A 15,837-nucleotide genomic window follows, 5' to 3' on the forward strand; every position below is an offset into this window, starting at 1 on the left:
CGTATCAAAGTTTTCTGCCCACATTCCAGCCGGAGTGCATGCCAGGCCAGTGAAACGGGACACGGGCGAGGAGAGAAGTTCTTTTTTGAAGTTGACCTTCACTTTAATGATATATGCCTGTCCTCCAGGATCTGGACAGCAATGTGGGGATCCTGGATCACAGGAGTTCAGCTGCCACAGAGCCAATAATGAATGGACAATGCATGATGTCATTTCTGCAGGGTATTTTCATTCTGTGCAGTGTACAGTAATATCAGCTGTCATCCAAATGTCTAGCTGTTGTCAAGGTCACCAGGCTTTCAACAGGAGCTTCAGAGATATGGATATCTGGGAAAAGAGATACACAGTGGCCAGGTTGTAATTTTATCTATATAGGTCTGAGAAAGTGAGACCCTGGTAAATCTATACCACAAAATCTTTGCTCTTTTGTTTTGGCATAATCTCTCTAGACTCTTGGGTATTATTACCCACTTTTGTTTTTAGCTCACAACATAGAGGGTTTCTTCAGGATTCAGGTTTGGGGCAAAGGGGGATGTGGACGTTTTTAAAGGGGGGCTAAATATGTGCCAGTGAAGATGTTGATGTGTCACACCACAATAAAAGCTCAGGAAGGAATCGGCCGCAATAAACTTTATAAAATTGAGTGACTTGCAACATGAAGGCCAAAGACTGACAAACAAAAACACATTAAAAATTCTGATTAACCAAACCTATTTCTCGTAAGTTCTTGTCCATTAAAGTATCCACATAAGACTTTTTGGAGGATGAGGTGACTAAGTCTACGATGGTTCATTGTACTTTTCTAAACAGAGTCACTGTCTAAACTTCATGGCATAAAATGTTTTGCATTTTGCTAATCATATTAATGGTTTGTTTTTCCAAATTATTAAGCAGATCACGCTCCCATTACTTAAAATAAAGACATAACCATGACCTTAAACCACTTTTATTAAGAAGGCATTAGGATATTTCAGACTACAGTTCAAGCTGTAGGACTTTACTGTGAAGCTTTACTCGAATGAGACTGAAATGACAAGTACACTAGGCAGTAGGGTGCATGAAATGTTTGCTGAAACAAACCAATGCAGAGGAGTGTTTCGCATTAGATTGTTCACACGTGCAAGAGAAGCTGGCCTTTATAAACGCACCTTTAATGGTGGAGCACAAAACAAGTATTCATATGCTTTTCCCTCCATCTACTTCTTTATAATCCCTGCGCTCTTCCTGAAGCGTTTCCTTTGCTAGCCAGCCTCTCAATCAACGGGGCCCTCACTGAGTCAGCTCGGAGTGGGAGTAGTTTAAAAAACACAGCAATAAACCTGCGATAATACAACAGTGGGTGTCCCCCAACTGCTTTATTATTCAAATGCACGGCCCCTCTGGGTCTTGCAGCGGAAGGCGACTCATTCATACCGAGAGTCAGGGAGATTATTGGCTGTGTTAGATGGACTCTCAAAAGAGGCAGGCCATTGTTACCCTCTAACCCAGCGGGCTAAGATCATTCTTTAATTTCAAGACCCCCAGCAGTTCACATTCAAACTCCCCCTTTCACCATCTGCACATCAGCCCAAATCAACCAACTCCCCCGCACAACCCCACCGCTTCTTACTCAGTGTATTTTTCTCTTTTAATCCCCCCAGGAATGTGGCTTTGGTTATGGAGAGGATGCCCGGTGCGTGCCTTGTCGGAGCAGCCGCTTCAAAGAGGACCGGAGCCTGCAGAAGTGCAAACCCTGTCTGGACTGTGGCCTCATCAACCGCTTCCAGAAGGGCAACTGCTCCACCACCAGCAACGCCGTGTGTGGCGACTGTCTACCGGGGTGAGCGAGCACTCAAAACACCAATCTGTCTAATTTTATAGTAGAAAATAAATGTCTGTTTTATTTACTAAACATGTAACCTTGTGTCTGCCACAGATTTTATAGGAAAACAAAATTAAGTGGATTCCAGGACATGGAGTGCATACCTTGTGGGGACCCTCCGCCTCCATATGAGCCCAATTGTAAGCACTTTTGAATCATTTGACCGCTCCTAACGGTTGGCCTGAAATGCTCCCAGAAAACAGACTCCCCAATCCGCAGCAGGAGATGTTCGAACATGAAACAACAGAGATACAAAAGTCAGAAGGCAAACACCACCATCACAAACACACAATCATTTGAACTTCTTGCCAAATGCGAGTGGAACCAAAAACCCAGTGCCACAACAAAGCCAACACACAGACACACACCCGACATGCCAGCACAAAGTCCTCAAGAGTAACCAGAACCACAACTTTCTGAGGGTGGAGCGAACTGTGTTTGACTCACTAAGTCGAACCGAGGCAGCCAGCTATGTTACGAAGATAAATAAATGCTGGGATTTCAAAACTGGGAAGTTGAAGAGCTGAAATGGATCCTGCAATGACTACCTAAAATTTGCCAGCAGGGGATTATATTGGATTGTAGAACATGCCACTCATTTTCAGTGCTCAGTTTGGGCTAAAAGAGAAAACTTCCCTGATCAGAACATTTTGCTAAAGTATTCACTTCCCTTAAACTTTCTCTAACTTTAGAGCCACAAACTTCAAAGTAACACGCAGTGGAAGGAAAGGGGCAAATGGTTTTTGCAAATAACAATCTGAAAAGTGTGCATTTTTTTTTACCCCACATTATCTGATACCACCAAATACAATCCAACCAACCACCTTTGGAAATGACATAGGCAGTAAATAAAGAACACAAGTAATTACATTTCAGTTTGAACAGCATCATGAAAATTTAGGACCACAGGAGACATTTCAGGGAGAAAATGATAGAAACGTGTTGCACATGCTATGTGCAAACCTTAGAAGCTTGGAGACACTGCTAGTGAAAGGTGCAAATGCATACAACTATGCACTACAATTTGTTGGTATGCTTTTTGGTTGTAATATCACTAAACAGTCCAAAGGTTTAATGTGAATATCCTTTTCAAGGCACAGTTGAGGAAAAATGCTGCATGTTTGTTTGATTCAACACCAATTGCAACAATTCAGAGTTTGCTGCTTTAAACAAAAGATGCTGGGAATGTGTTACAATACACAGCTCATATTCCATTAGGATGTACATCCTATTAACTCCTTCCTCCTGGCCAAGAGCAATCGTATGATTTCAAGATTGCAAATGAAACCAACAAGCAAATGAACTTCTTACCTTTGGTAATTGAGTGTGACTTCCTGCAGGGAGCTTTTACTGACTATTTAAGTGTTGGAAGAGGGGAACTATCACCTAAACAACATTTGCAGTCTTTGCACAGCAGAATGGAGGCGTCATTGGACCGGCTGCTCTTGGTGTTGTCCTTTAATCTCGCCTCTTTATTGATGTGGGTAAGAAAAAAAAGAAAACCTGGATGTGTACGCTGACCTTGAGACAACAGGCCTCCCTCTGTCTGCTCATTTGTCCATCTGTGCCGCTTCCCGTTTTGATACTGGAGGAGGCCTGTGAAACAAAATGGCCATTGTGTGTGGGAACATAGCCGGTGGTTCGCTCCTACAGGGACTCTTGGTGGAGTATTTCCAAACGTTTGAAAGTCTTGCCACGCCCCCCTCCTCCCAGCCGCCCCTCACCCCCATCCACGGCTGTTATCTCGAGGAGGATGGTGAAAACTTAAAGGGCAGATCATTCTAATAGGCCACCCTGGCCCGGGGCAGCGGTGCAGCTGTGCAAGGGGAAGCAGTAGTAGTTTGGGGTGGACTGTAAATCTCCCCCCCCCCTCCTTCCTTCTTTCTCTCTCTTCCCCCAGTGGCTTTTTAGAGTTAAAATGAGGTTGTGTTTTATGGATTTCTTCATCCTCTGTAATGCGTTTCATCTGCTGAAATAGTTCACCGTCCCGGTGGAGCTGAACCTGTACGCGTTCTCTGGTAGCTTCTTCCTGTACAGACTTTATTACAATGGGCTTCATAAATCAGCCGGTCAGGAATTTTAAATGGTTTTCAGTTTATTCACAGACGAAAGTGATAAAATCCATCCATTAGGCATAATTAATGCAACCTTTAAGCAAAAGGCTGAAAAATCTGTTGAAAAAGGTTTGACCTTATCTGAATCTTCATTCCTTAGAATGAGATAAATTGCTTGTTTGTTTTTCAAGTAAAACTGCCAGTTAATCAGACGACTTGTGGAAGTCTACTTTTTGTTCCCCATTAGATAAACTCTTCATTTGGCCTTTTATGATATACATCTTGAATGCTACACATTCAAACATTCCTACTCATCAACACTTTCACTTTTTTTTTTTTTTTGCAAGTTTTCTAATACAGTTATGAACATTTCAACCAATATTTACTCATATAGATTACTTTTTGACATTTGCACCAATTATTCAGACAGAGACAGGAATCAACCGGTTCTACCTTGACTGGCTGTAGTTTGTTACCAAAACTAAGATTTCCCTCCATTTCCAGGCTATAAACACATCAGCTAACAGCGTGTTCTTGATTTTGATGAATATGAGAGTCATGGAGGTATGATACAGTAATTCATTTAGTTTCTTTTGGATTCAAAACCACCAACTCTATCAGGGAATCAGCTGTACATTTAGCTTCTTATGTCTTTAAAATATAAAAATTGAAAGTGGCAGGTCAGACCTGATCCACCTTTGTTAAACACTTTTCATAAGAGCTTAGTTTAGGAAGAGTAAAAGAGTTTGTTTGTTTTTTCAAAGTATTTGTACTTTGTAGCCTCCTGGACTAATGCAGATCAATTCTGTTTAAAATTTTCCAATTTGGACTGAATCATCTTATGAAATATACAGATTCTGTAAAACACAGCTTGGAACTTCTGATACATTTAAAAATTTAAGTTGCGATGTGGTAAATAAATTTCACTCTAAACAAAAGAAAAAACAATGTGTCTATAGATGTACTTGTTTATTCTACATTATTAAATAAGAAAGAAAGTCTGGAAATGAATACTATTTAAATTGCAAATTTTTCCTGAAGATATTCAGACCCGGAAACTATTTTAATGCTTTTTCAGACATTTCAAGACCCTGCCTACAAATATAGTCCACATATTAAAATTGGACTTCTCAGATATCATTAGGTCCCAAAATGTAGTTAAAACACTTGTTAAAAATCCTCCAGTATTTAATTTTATGAATCTAGTTCCCAGAAAAAAAAAAAAAGAAAGAAGGAAAGCCTCCAGCCTACCAGCAGCTTAAAGCAGCAGTTCCAGTATTTAAACTCACACTCATCGAAGCAACTCCGATGCAGACGTGTGGGATCATGATAGCTGCTGATCGCAGAACACTTTGTCCTGCCTCCTGTCTTACTCAAGCCATATGCGAACTGTCAAAGCGGCACCTTACAGCAATAATCATGCTTGGTGTTGCCAGAGAAGAGGTCGTTACATGCACACAAATCGAGTCGGCTCTGACACGGAGGCAAAAAAGTTCAATCTCAGCTGAAGAGGAAGTGCTTCTGTTGCCGTCAATTGTTATGTCACCAGATCAAGTCAATACAGGAAATGCATTCATGGGTAAATTAAAGCCTTAATTACGACAATCAAATAATCCACAAAGCCTGAAGGTCAACGGAAAACGGTGACATAAAGTTTAAGATGCAACACAGTTTAGTTATCAAACTTAAGTTCACTCATGAACAGGGTCAGGCATTCTTGTCGTACTGTTTGTGGCTATAAATTATATTTGGTCTCATGTAGGGAGGTGGGGCATAAGAGGCAAATGAAAATAAAAAATTAAAATTAGTTAGAAAAAATTGTTTACAATGTAATAATCTTTAAAAATGCTACAGTTTCAGGATGTTTTGGTTTTATTAACATGATATATTGGTTAAAATGATAAGCACTGTATAGTTTTTTGTTGTTATTTTGATGCATAGACTTAATTTAAAATAAAGACTAAACAAATACTAAATAACTTTTAACCATTCAGCTCTTCATACAGTAACCGTGTTATAATCCAGTGTAGTTCCTTATTTCTCCCGATAGGGGAAATTCATTTTGTACCAAAGCAGTTCAAACATACAGCACAATATAATTTAATAAGGATGCTATAGCCGAGGAGACCCTCTGAAACACTAACCAGCTGTTATCTACATGCTTTACTTAAACATATTTATCCTATTTTTTTGGTTACATTTTTGTTCCAAAATGAAAATAACTACAAGAACTGATAAGCATAACATTATCATACCTTTATTAACCTTCATGTTGGATTATTTTAGCAGCAGTATGACTAATTGCTTCTGTTCTTTTAAAGAAACAAATATCACACCAAACATTTTTATTGTATTTGTACACAAGATTATGACACTGAGAATCTCATCCTGTCTAACAGGGAAAAGTTTATTAGTTTTGTGTCAGCCAACCTGACAGCAGGGCTCAGCAACAGGTGGGAGAGGGGCCCTGCTGCGTTACTCCTTTAAAACACACTGTCTGACTGAGTTGTTGTTGTTATTTTAAAGCTGTGATTCCAGATGTTGCTTAACACGCCATGTCAAATTTAGTAAATTACATTTTCTTCACTGCGCTGAAAGACAAGAATCAAACATCTCTAACGTTTATGTGTAAATGACAACTCATGTCTGCACCAGATAAAATGCATTCCTCTCTCCTATTCAGCGATCAGGGTAAACATCGCTACGGCCCCATTAAAGAAAAACCTCAGACGCATTCATACAGACGTAAGTCAAAGAGTCCTTTAAGGTGCAAAGACGTGCTGCTTTTATTTGGACTATAAGTGCCATTCCACAAAATGAGTGCGTCTGTGAAAGGCTGCGGTTTATTGGTCTGGTTTGTGTGGAGATAATATCAGCAGGTGAGGTCTGTTCAATGGAGCAGTGTTTATCTGTGTGCGCTGCAGCTGCCGGCGCTCCGATAACAGGCCGCCTTTGTGTTGATGCTCACCTCGGATGAGCTGGATCTGACCTTCACAATGAAGACCCAAGTTTAAACACCATGGTCAGACACCACACAGACACCCTGGGCTGGTTGAGAGTCTATAAAAAACCAAACACTAACACAGTTGGAAACAACACTCAGCTTTAGGATGCCGGTTTAGATTCCAGATTTTAATACTTTAGGCTAAAGGAATTTTTGAGCTGGTTTACTGTGATTGAATGTTGCCTCAGTAGTTTATTTTGTATTCTTCAGTTTGACCAGGAGGTTTGAGAGCAAACAAGGAGTTATCAGCTTCACTGCAGCTAAAGCCTTTCAATACAAACATGCCTGTATAAACAGGAACTTATATAAACCAGCATGGCTCAAGTTGTGCCACGATGCCTCTGGAATGTTCCATAAATCCGACATCGTGTACGTTCTCTTGTTTATATCCAACCGGTCCTGTGCGATCCCTTCTCGGGAGATTTGAAACGCTGCTTTTGGTGTTTCATCATATTTCCCCATCTGAAGGAATGTTAAAATACCCTTATCCCATATCTGTCTAAAAGAGGAGGAAAAAAGAAAAAACAAAAAAGCTGGCCAGCGCTAAAGCAATGTTTACACTGCAAAACAAAGAGCTCTTGAACGTGAAAAGGCTGATACCGGTCGCCTTTATGATTAATATACTGAAAAACAAATAGCGGAGCTGACTAGAAGAAAGATCTCCTCAAACAAGAGCTCACTCATTCTGGCTGCTGCCATTCTCATTGGTAACCGCTCGATCTGCTTCACGTCACTGTACGCTCCCTGTCGCTGTTTGCTCTGTATTAACCCACGCCCTAAATGTCATACGCACACAGACCGGGGGAGACTGTGTGTGTGTGTGTGTGTGTGTGTGTGTGTGGGGGGGTGTGTGTGTGTATGTGTGTGTGTGTGTGTGTGTGGGTGTGTGTGTGTGTGTGTGATTTCTCCAGCAGGTCAGAGTTAATTGTGTGGAGCTATTTGTACATGGCCTTGAGAGTTTAGGCTGCTACTGTCTTTCTTTGAAAACAACAATCAGAGTGGAAGGGCTTTGAAATTATGCGCAAATTTGGAATAGTTATAAACTGATATGTGAAGGGTGTGCCAGCGAGACTGAAAGGCTTCGAATTTTCTCTGTGTTGGCGTTAGCCTTCAGGCTTTCTCTAATAATGGTTGATGACAAGGAAAGAAAGTTTTATTGTGACACTATGTGGTAAATATTACTATCCATGGGTAATGGTTTAGTTTAATTAAACCATATCATGCCATGCAAATCTCCCCATCCTTAACTTTCCTCTTCTACACAAAATGTGTCAGTTTCTACAAAGAAACTGACACATTTCTTTGTCAGAACTAAAAAAGCAAACACGACACACAGCACAGGTTGATAAACTCAACTTTTCCTTTCACTACAGATAATATAATTGTCTGAAACGTGAAAAGAGTTGCACGTAATGATCCTCCCACCGATAATTATCACCTGATTCTTCAAAACACAGCTGCAGAGTGTTTTGGTGATTCTTTGCTCTCTGCCTTTATTTTGCGTTTGCTTAAATCTCTGCACTTTCATGTAAAAACCGAAAAAAAAATGAAAAAAGAATTAATGGTGAAACCTGACTCTGAATAAGTTCTCGTGATGTGTGGCGCTCTGTGATCTTTGTTTAAACTAACAGTCTCTGAAAACATTTAGAAAAATCCACAAACGAGTCGCCCGCTTCAACCGCGTGGAGAATTTCATTTGATTAAAGGATGATTACACGTATAGCAGAAGCCATTTTTTTTTTTTTTTTTTTTTTAAACCGCTTCACGTTTTTCTGTTGTGATGTTTAGCCTTAAGCCGCATTAAGCCCCGACGCTCCGTAGCTGTGCGAACACGTAAAATGAGCTGCATTCTTCAAGGCTTTAAATGACTGTGTGTCAAGGGTCCCGATGGCTGGAGCCAATGCAGACATTGTTTCTCCCCTCAGGTGGGATGAGAGACGTAATGGAGCCTCATTATGAAACCGGCACGACGCAGACGCTTAGATAGACTGTGTTTTCTAATTTCATCCCATACATAGAGAAACTTGAGGTTTTTTTTTTTTTTTTTTTTAAGCTGTCCTAGCTTGTGTGCCTGTCGAAGTGCGAGAGGGGTGGTAGGTGGAGACCAATGTGTGTAAATCATCCTCTGCTCAGAACAAGACAGAGGCAGTTAAAGAGGGAATCCACCACAGGCGTTTTGTCTTTGAACTCCTCTGCTCGTTTCATTAGGCTTTAGCAAAAAGGCAGCTGACCCAAAGAACAAAGAGACAATTACTCTCCCGCTTCCACATCGCCTGGGGAGGCTCGCATTATTATGGCCGTCTGCCGTGTTTGTCCAGGACGTTTCTTCCACTTTAAGTAAAGCAGCGTGTTATGTTATTCCTCTGCTCTCATTTCCCTGTGTGGTCTCCTCCGCAGGTAGTGGGCGTGTGAACCTGGTGCCTCTGCCCTCCGTGGTGACGAGTCCTCGTGACGTGGCGCTGGCCGCGGTCATCTGCAGCGCTCTGGCGACGGTCCTGCTGGCGCTGCTGGTTCTGTGCGTCATCTACTGCAAGAGGCAGCTGCTGGAGAAGAAGCCCAGCGGTCAGTCAGGATGCCCTCGTGCTGTGTGCTGCATTTTCTTTATTTCTCGAAGGAACATTTTAGATGTTTTCTTATTAATCCCCTTCTTTATGAGTGTGGCTTTGATAAACTGAATGGCTGGTAAAGATGCGCCAGACGTAATCTTCTACTAAAATGTGCAGGACGACAACACAAGAGATTCCAGAATTGGAGTTTTTTTTTTTTTTTTTTTTTTTTTTTTTTTTTAGATCCTTTTCGTCATTTGTGCAACCTAATTTTGTAGAAGCAGAGGGATTTAATCCACAAGCAATAAAAGCAAGTCTTAAGGTCTCTGCAAGACGGAAAGAGAAATTTTAACGATGTTGTTTGGTTCTTGTTAAAATATACAAGTACATCATCAAGATGTGTAGTTTGAGTTTATCACTGTGTGATTGTGGAGGTCATCTTTAAGTTTCTGAAGGTTATTATCAATAATTAAAACTTCAAAAGGATTTGAACATAAAACTGAGACTTGTGATGCTCCATATATAGCAGAGAAAGCAAACACATTTTATGCATTTTGTCCTTTAATCCACACAAAAGCTCAGTTTAATGTCACTAAAAATGATTATCAAACTTCTGAAGAAAGAGGGTTTGGGGAAATCTCTGTATCCACATGGGGAAACTGAGATTGACATGATTCCCAATTGACTTAGTCATGTATTTTTATTAACTTTATATTCTAATACACGATTTAAAGTAGTTCAACCTATATATCTATCAACACAAATTAACCTTCAGGCGCTTTCCTTAATTCCTAGTAGGAAGTTGTGTTTGTTTTGTTTGAAGCAATCCGATTAACTGACACCGGTTTTAGCTTTGCGCTGCTCCTTTTGCGTTTTTTGTTTAAAAGAACACTGAGGTGGGGCATTGTGTGTGTTTATGTGAGTAAAAACGTTTCTTAAACTGTGTTCCAGGGTGCACGATAGTATTTTTTTCAACAAAGTTGTAGAGATATTTATTTTGATAATGACCCAGCTGAGTTTGTACAAGGTCCTAAATCTCACTTTTTCATGGAGTTTTCATGATTTCATGCCTCTAAAAAAACGATCTTGAATCACTTTTGAATATTCTGTGAAATTTTTGTGGGTCTGTTACAACAGTGACATTTCAGTGCAAGATAATTTTATGAAGATGTTTTAAAAAAAAAGCCCATGTGCATTCTAAAGCCTGCCTTTAAATTATTATCCTGACTTCAGAGATATTAAGTTGGCAGATTAATGTGTTTGAAAAAAAAGAGCTGCTAAGGCCTTGAAATGAGGCTTCACTGCTGTCTGAACTTGACTTCATTTCTCCTTTGTTAACGTCCCAAACCGGGTGCTGAACTAAGCTTTATTAAACGACGCTGCATATTTGTGGGAACTTGTTTAATAAGCTGCATTCGTGAGGCTAGAAGTGATTAAGCCTGTGAAATATCCCCGGGCGACAAATTAATGACATCATGTGTCCCCTTTGAGCATGTCGGGAACAAAGAGTTGTAGCAGAAGGTATCAAGGCACTTTTTTTTTTTTAACTCCTTGCAAAAAGATTGCTTCAGTTAAGTATTTTGTCGGTGATTTCCCTCCATTAAAATATGCACAACGCCCTTCACCAGAGCTGGCACAACATGCAAACTGTTGTACTTTCAAATTATACTAAGGAGTTATTATGAACCTCATTAACGTGATGCTGGTTAGGCTTGTCAGTTATACCTGATTATGCTACAACTTTGTCCTGTGGAGAGAATGATTACAGATTTAGAGGCTGGAACAAATTGATTAGGCAATAAATTCATATTTATTGAGGTCTTACAGATTAGTTAGTTGTATTTTTTATACCTAAAGTCCATTTGTAAATATGGGTTTTTCGTTGAACAATTTGAGAGGTCTGCAGCTCGTTTCTTGCGTCATGGAAGATCAACGTGTTGTTGCTGTTCTTTTCTTTCAGCTTCCTCTTTGAGGTCTCAGGACTGTCCCTACAGCGGGGCGGAGCTCTCCTGTCTGGACGCCCGCTGGCTCCACGACTTCCCCCACAGAACCTGCTGCCAGTGTCACCTGGACTCCGGACACCGCTGTGGTGCGTTTAGGTTCAGTTGATGAAGTCTGTAAAAAATCCAGTGATTGTTTTGTTAACTTTGTTGGTGAGCAAGTCACCAAAAGATGAACGGTACAGATGACTGTCTTGAAATTTATATATTGTGTGTGTGTGTGTGTGTGTGTGTGCGTGTGTGTGTGTGTGTGTGTGTGTGTGTGTGCTGTGTAGGTCCAGTACACCTGAACCCCTCTCTGTGCTATGATGACAGTTGCAGTTTGGGCTGCAGCCAGGATGTCAGTCCTTTCCAGTCACAGATGAGCCTCAGTGATGAGTAAGTAACATTCGTGCTCAAGTACAATCTTGTAGAGTGTTAATCTATATACATTGTGACTGAATTATCAAATTTAGCTGCAATAGAAATCATTTTTCTGTGAATAGCTTACCAACAGGTGTATGATAGTGGAGATAATAAACACTCGTGATATCCTGTTGTTGGAGGGGAAAAAATGTGCCAAAGAGGTTACAATTAGCCTAATAATAAATGTAGAGGTGATCTACAATGGAGAAGGTTACCTGCAGAATGTAAAATGGTTTTAATAAACAAACAAATATTTGCCACTTCACTTGGTAAATCCAGCTAAACATTAAACGAGTATTTTGAAGGCTCTATGCAAATAATCGTTGAATAAAAGGGGATTTGTACATTCGCTAGAGATTCACTAATCAGAGTTTCTTGGCTAATTTCTCATCTCCAGCTTTATGAAGCCTAAACTGGCATTTTAAGCTGTTTAACATCCTATATCAGCGATTACAATGGTTAAAATCACTAGCCGTAAATAATGCCAGCTTTGCTTGAAAATGTTCAGTCTGTTTGAAATGCAACAAATATTTTATTGTGGAAAATGTAATTATCATTTGAGTAGCTTCAAGATTTATTTATTTTTTTTGTTTTTTGTGCTAACCAGAATAAGATTGGATTTTTGAATTGCCAGTTAAGGATCAGGACAAGTCAAACTGAAAACTGGTTAAAACCAGTCACCAGCTGATTGCTTAATGTAACGCTAATATTATCACTGTAGATAAAACGTCGGATTAGAATCCATTGATTCAAATTTGCATAAGTCTCTTCATGGTCGTCCCCTGTAAGCTCGGCTTTTGTTAAGACCTGCAGGTAGAACATCAACCAGCTTAACACTGAACACTCCACTTTTCATCTTACTGCCTTTATTATCAAGCTGCTGTAGGCGAATTAAGAGGTTCGTCTGTTTGAAGCTCCGCCAACAGGAAAAATCAAATGGGTGTCTCCACCAGGATGTGTTCAGGTTGTTACATACACGGTTGCGTTTTTTCTTTCCACAGAAATAGGCACCTACATGAAGAAGATACTCCAATGTGGCTGGAAGGCCACACAGAGCCCGAGTGTGTGGGAGCGGACGAAATGACAGGAAGCGTCGAGTCTCCTGAATACTTGGAGCTTCCGCTCTGTGGAGTCGACCCAGCGGGAGGAAGCGAGGAGCGAGGAGAGGAAGGGGAAGGATTGAGGGAGTATTCATGTGAAAGGAGGAGAGAGAACTGCAGTGACACTGTGGCTGATGCACTTCTTCCTAAACAGCAAGGGCAAACGCAGGAAGGTGAGCGGCCATGTTTCTCTGGATTTATGTCACTTTTAAAATAAATTGTATTTTTTTAGGGGGGGGCTAGGGGTGTTATGATGTGGTTGTGTATAAATAAATTAATATTTACTCCTACCTTTGGCTTAAAGGCTTTACTTAATATAAGAAAAAAATACCATCCTCCTACCTGTGTGTGTGCCATGACCCACTCAACATCCAAACTAAAACATTTAAACTTTTTATAAAAAGTCATAAAGAATGTTCTGAGATTAGTGCTAAATGTACAATACAAAGGTGGGAAAAGAAGTTTTTCAGGTCTGACGCTGTGCCATGTAGGATATACAGACGTTAACAGGAGTTGTGATATAATAAACGTGGGTTATTGTTATTTGAAACATTTTTTTTTTTATAACTGCTGTAATTGTCGATGTGAACAAGTTTAGGTCAATAGCTTTATTATTTGAACTTTACACGTCTGCCTGAACTGGAACAACACGTTCTTGTGCGAGTCCCATTTTCAAGAATTGCTATAAAAAAACAGATCTGTGTATATTAATATTCCGGGGAACCAAGAAACCATTGATGACAAATTTAAAGCTTCTGAACCTCACATTTAGAGGCAGTCGCCTGCTATTGCTACTTGCTCATTCAGGAGGAATAAATGCTGCAACTCAACGCCTCGATGCAATATGCTGGGTTTCCTTATATAGAACATTTTTAAAATTAACTTGAATAATAAATTGAGTTTAGCACACTGTTTGAATTCAGTTGGAATGGATACATGATTAAATTTAAACAATTTTTTTTAGAAAGTGCCTCGAGACGACATGTTGTGAATTGCTGCTATATTAAACTGAATGAATTGGACTTCAAAACTTAAAGTAGTTGGAGGATTTTTCTATAGATGTTACTAATTGTGGAGCAGGTAATCAGATAAAAACTATTATTTCTCAATGAAGGGAGTTTTCCCCACTAAATTATTAAACTTCAAATAAGAACTGGATAAAGAATGAATTAGTCCTAAGGATTTTTATTTTTTTGTATCTTTAACTATAGGGAGCATTTAATAATTATTTTATTAAATGCATTAATAATTATTACATTATTATTATAATGTAATAATGAATCACCATCATCCTAAGGTCCACTCAGGTTCAGAAAGCACACAAACTGGAGAGAATAAATACATTAATTCCTCATACATCATGTGGACACGTGTGTCTCAGCCCAGCCTTTTTATAAACTGTTATGTAGCGCTTAGTGTGTGTGTGTGTATGTGTGTCCATGGTGAGCATGCAGTAAAAGAAACTGGAGACAACTCCAGCCCTTTGATGTAGTCAACAGGATCCAGCTTTAAGTCGGCCCGCTGCCGTCTCAGGACAGATACGTTACTAATCGCTGTGTGTGCGCTCTCCTCTTCCTGCTCTCTGCCCAGGGTGACGTGGACGTCTCTGGCTTGAACCCCCGCCTGGACTCAACAACAGCCACGGCCAGATTCAGTCTCGGATTATTACCTAGTCTCCCCACGCGCACAGAAGCACAGCAACACAGACACAACCGCGGCCGTGCCGTCTCCTCGAAATGCCTCGTCGGTGAGCCTCAGAGCCCTCCGTCAGATGGTCCAAACAAAAACCCCCCACAGGAGCGCTGCCGCAGATGGATGAACACACTAAAACACACCGAGAATGTGAACTCGATGGCCCACTGGGTTCGATCATATGAAGTTGAAACGTTGTGACTTTTACCAGTGAAGCAAAGTGAATCCTGAGAATGTCTCGCATCGTCACATGTAGGAGAATCTAAACTTGTACCGCTCGTCTAGAAGCAGGTGTTATGAAGCTTTTGTGTAAAAGTTTGACGAAATGTCTCAAAGGTGAAAAAGTTGCACATCGAAGACAATCTTGATCGTACGGAGCAGGTTGGGACGAGGAATGTCTAAGTGATAAACGCCCTGTAGATACTGTAAAATACTTAATAGGTCAATATTTTTGTTACGGACTGTAGACTTGACTGCATGCTTGCCTTTCTCAGCTCTGTTCTAGCGTTGTTGGTTGTGAAGCTTCATGTCCACGTAGCGTTGTAAATAAACCTCTGAAACAAAATGACATTTCATGGTTTCATTGAAGAAGTGGAATACTTACCTGTGAAATTACTAAGTGCAACTTCACCTTTGACCTCATCTCCCTGCTGAAGGTGATACCCATTTGTTGGTATCTAAAAAATCCCACGAGTAACATGAATTTACAATCGGGTAGAAATAAATACACTCATCAATCTGAATGATTCATTTGAACTGTTCCTTTTTTGGGTGGCAGTATTATACGAACAACTTCACAGCAAAAGTACAAAATCATACCAACTATTTTTGGTCTACTACTTGTGCAAACATCTTAATACACTTCAAATAAAGAAAAACTAACGAGTAACTTTTCTGTAAGATATAGGAGCTTGTGTTTAAGTAGACAATTCCTTTATCTACTTAGATTTTAAAAAGCACAAGTTCCTCTCGGAGATTGCTTCACTTATAACAAGACCTCTTTCCCATGTTATAACTAGTACTTTTTAATCAACATTTAGAAATTATTGACTTAAATGAAACTATCTAGCTGGAAATGGACTTTTTAAGTTAGTTTTTCCTTATATTTGCACTAGAAACCAGAAAAAAATAGCGTCATATTTTGTGCTTTTGCAGTGTTCAAAGAAACAGAAGCT

The 15,837-nt window shown here is 40.0% G+C and overlaps 1 protein-coding gene across 1 annotated transcript in view; it reads left to right on the plus strand.

Annotated features, from left to right (window-relative positions):
- LOC103474716 (tumor necrosis factor receptor superfamily member 19-like) overlaps positions 1-15,230 on the plus strand; it is a 16,400-nt gene extending 1,170 nt beyond the window's left edge. Inside the window, exons 2-8 of the mRNA XM_008425871.2 lie at positions 1,641-1,819; positions 1,916-2,001; positions 9,317-9,481; positions 11,426-11,554; positions 11,741-11,843; positions 12,872-13,143; positions 14,561-15,230. Of these exons, the coding sequence (XP_008424093.2) occupies positions 1,641-1,819; positions 1,916-2,001; positions 9,317-9,481; positions 11,426-11,554; positions 11,741-11,843; positions 12,872-13,143; positions 14,561-14,565 (939 nt within the window). The 3' untranslated portion in view covers positions 14,566-15,230. The remainder of the gene's footprint in view (positions 1-1,640; positions 1,820-1,915; positions 2,002-9,316; positions 9,482-11,425; positions 11,555-11,740; positions 11,844-12,871; positions 13,144-14,560) is intronic.
- The last annotated feature ends 607 nt before the right edge of the window (positions 15,231-15,837 follow it).

This window comes from Poecilia reticulata, linkage group LG13, assembly GCF_000633615.1.
Source record: "Poecilia reticulata strain Guanapo linkage group LG13, Guppy_female_1.0+MT, whole genome shotgun sequence".
In the NCBI taxonomy this organism is placed as follows: domain Eukaryota; kingdom Metazoa; phylum Chordata; class Actinopteri; order Cyprinodontiformes; family Poeciliidae; genus Poecilia; species Poecilia reticulata.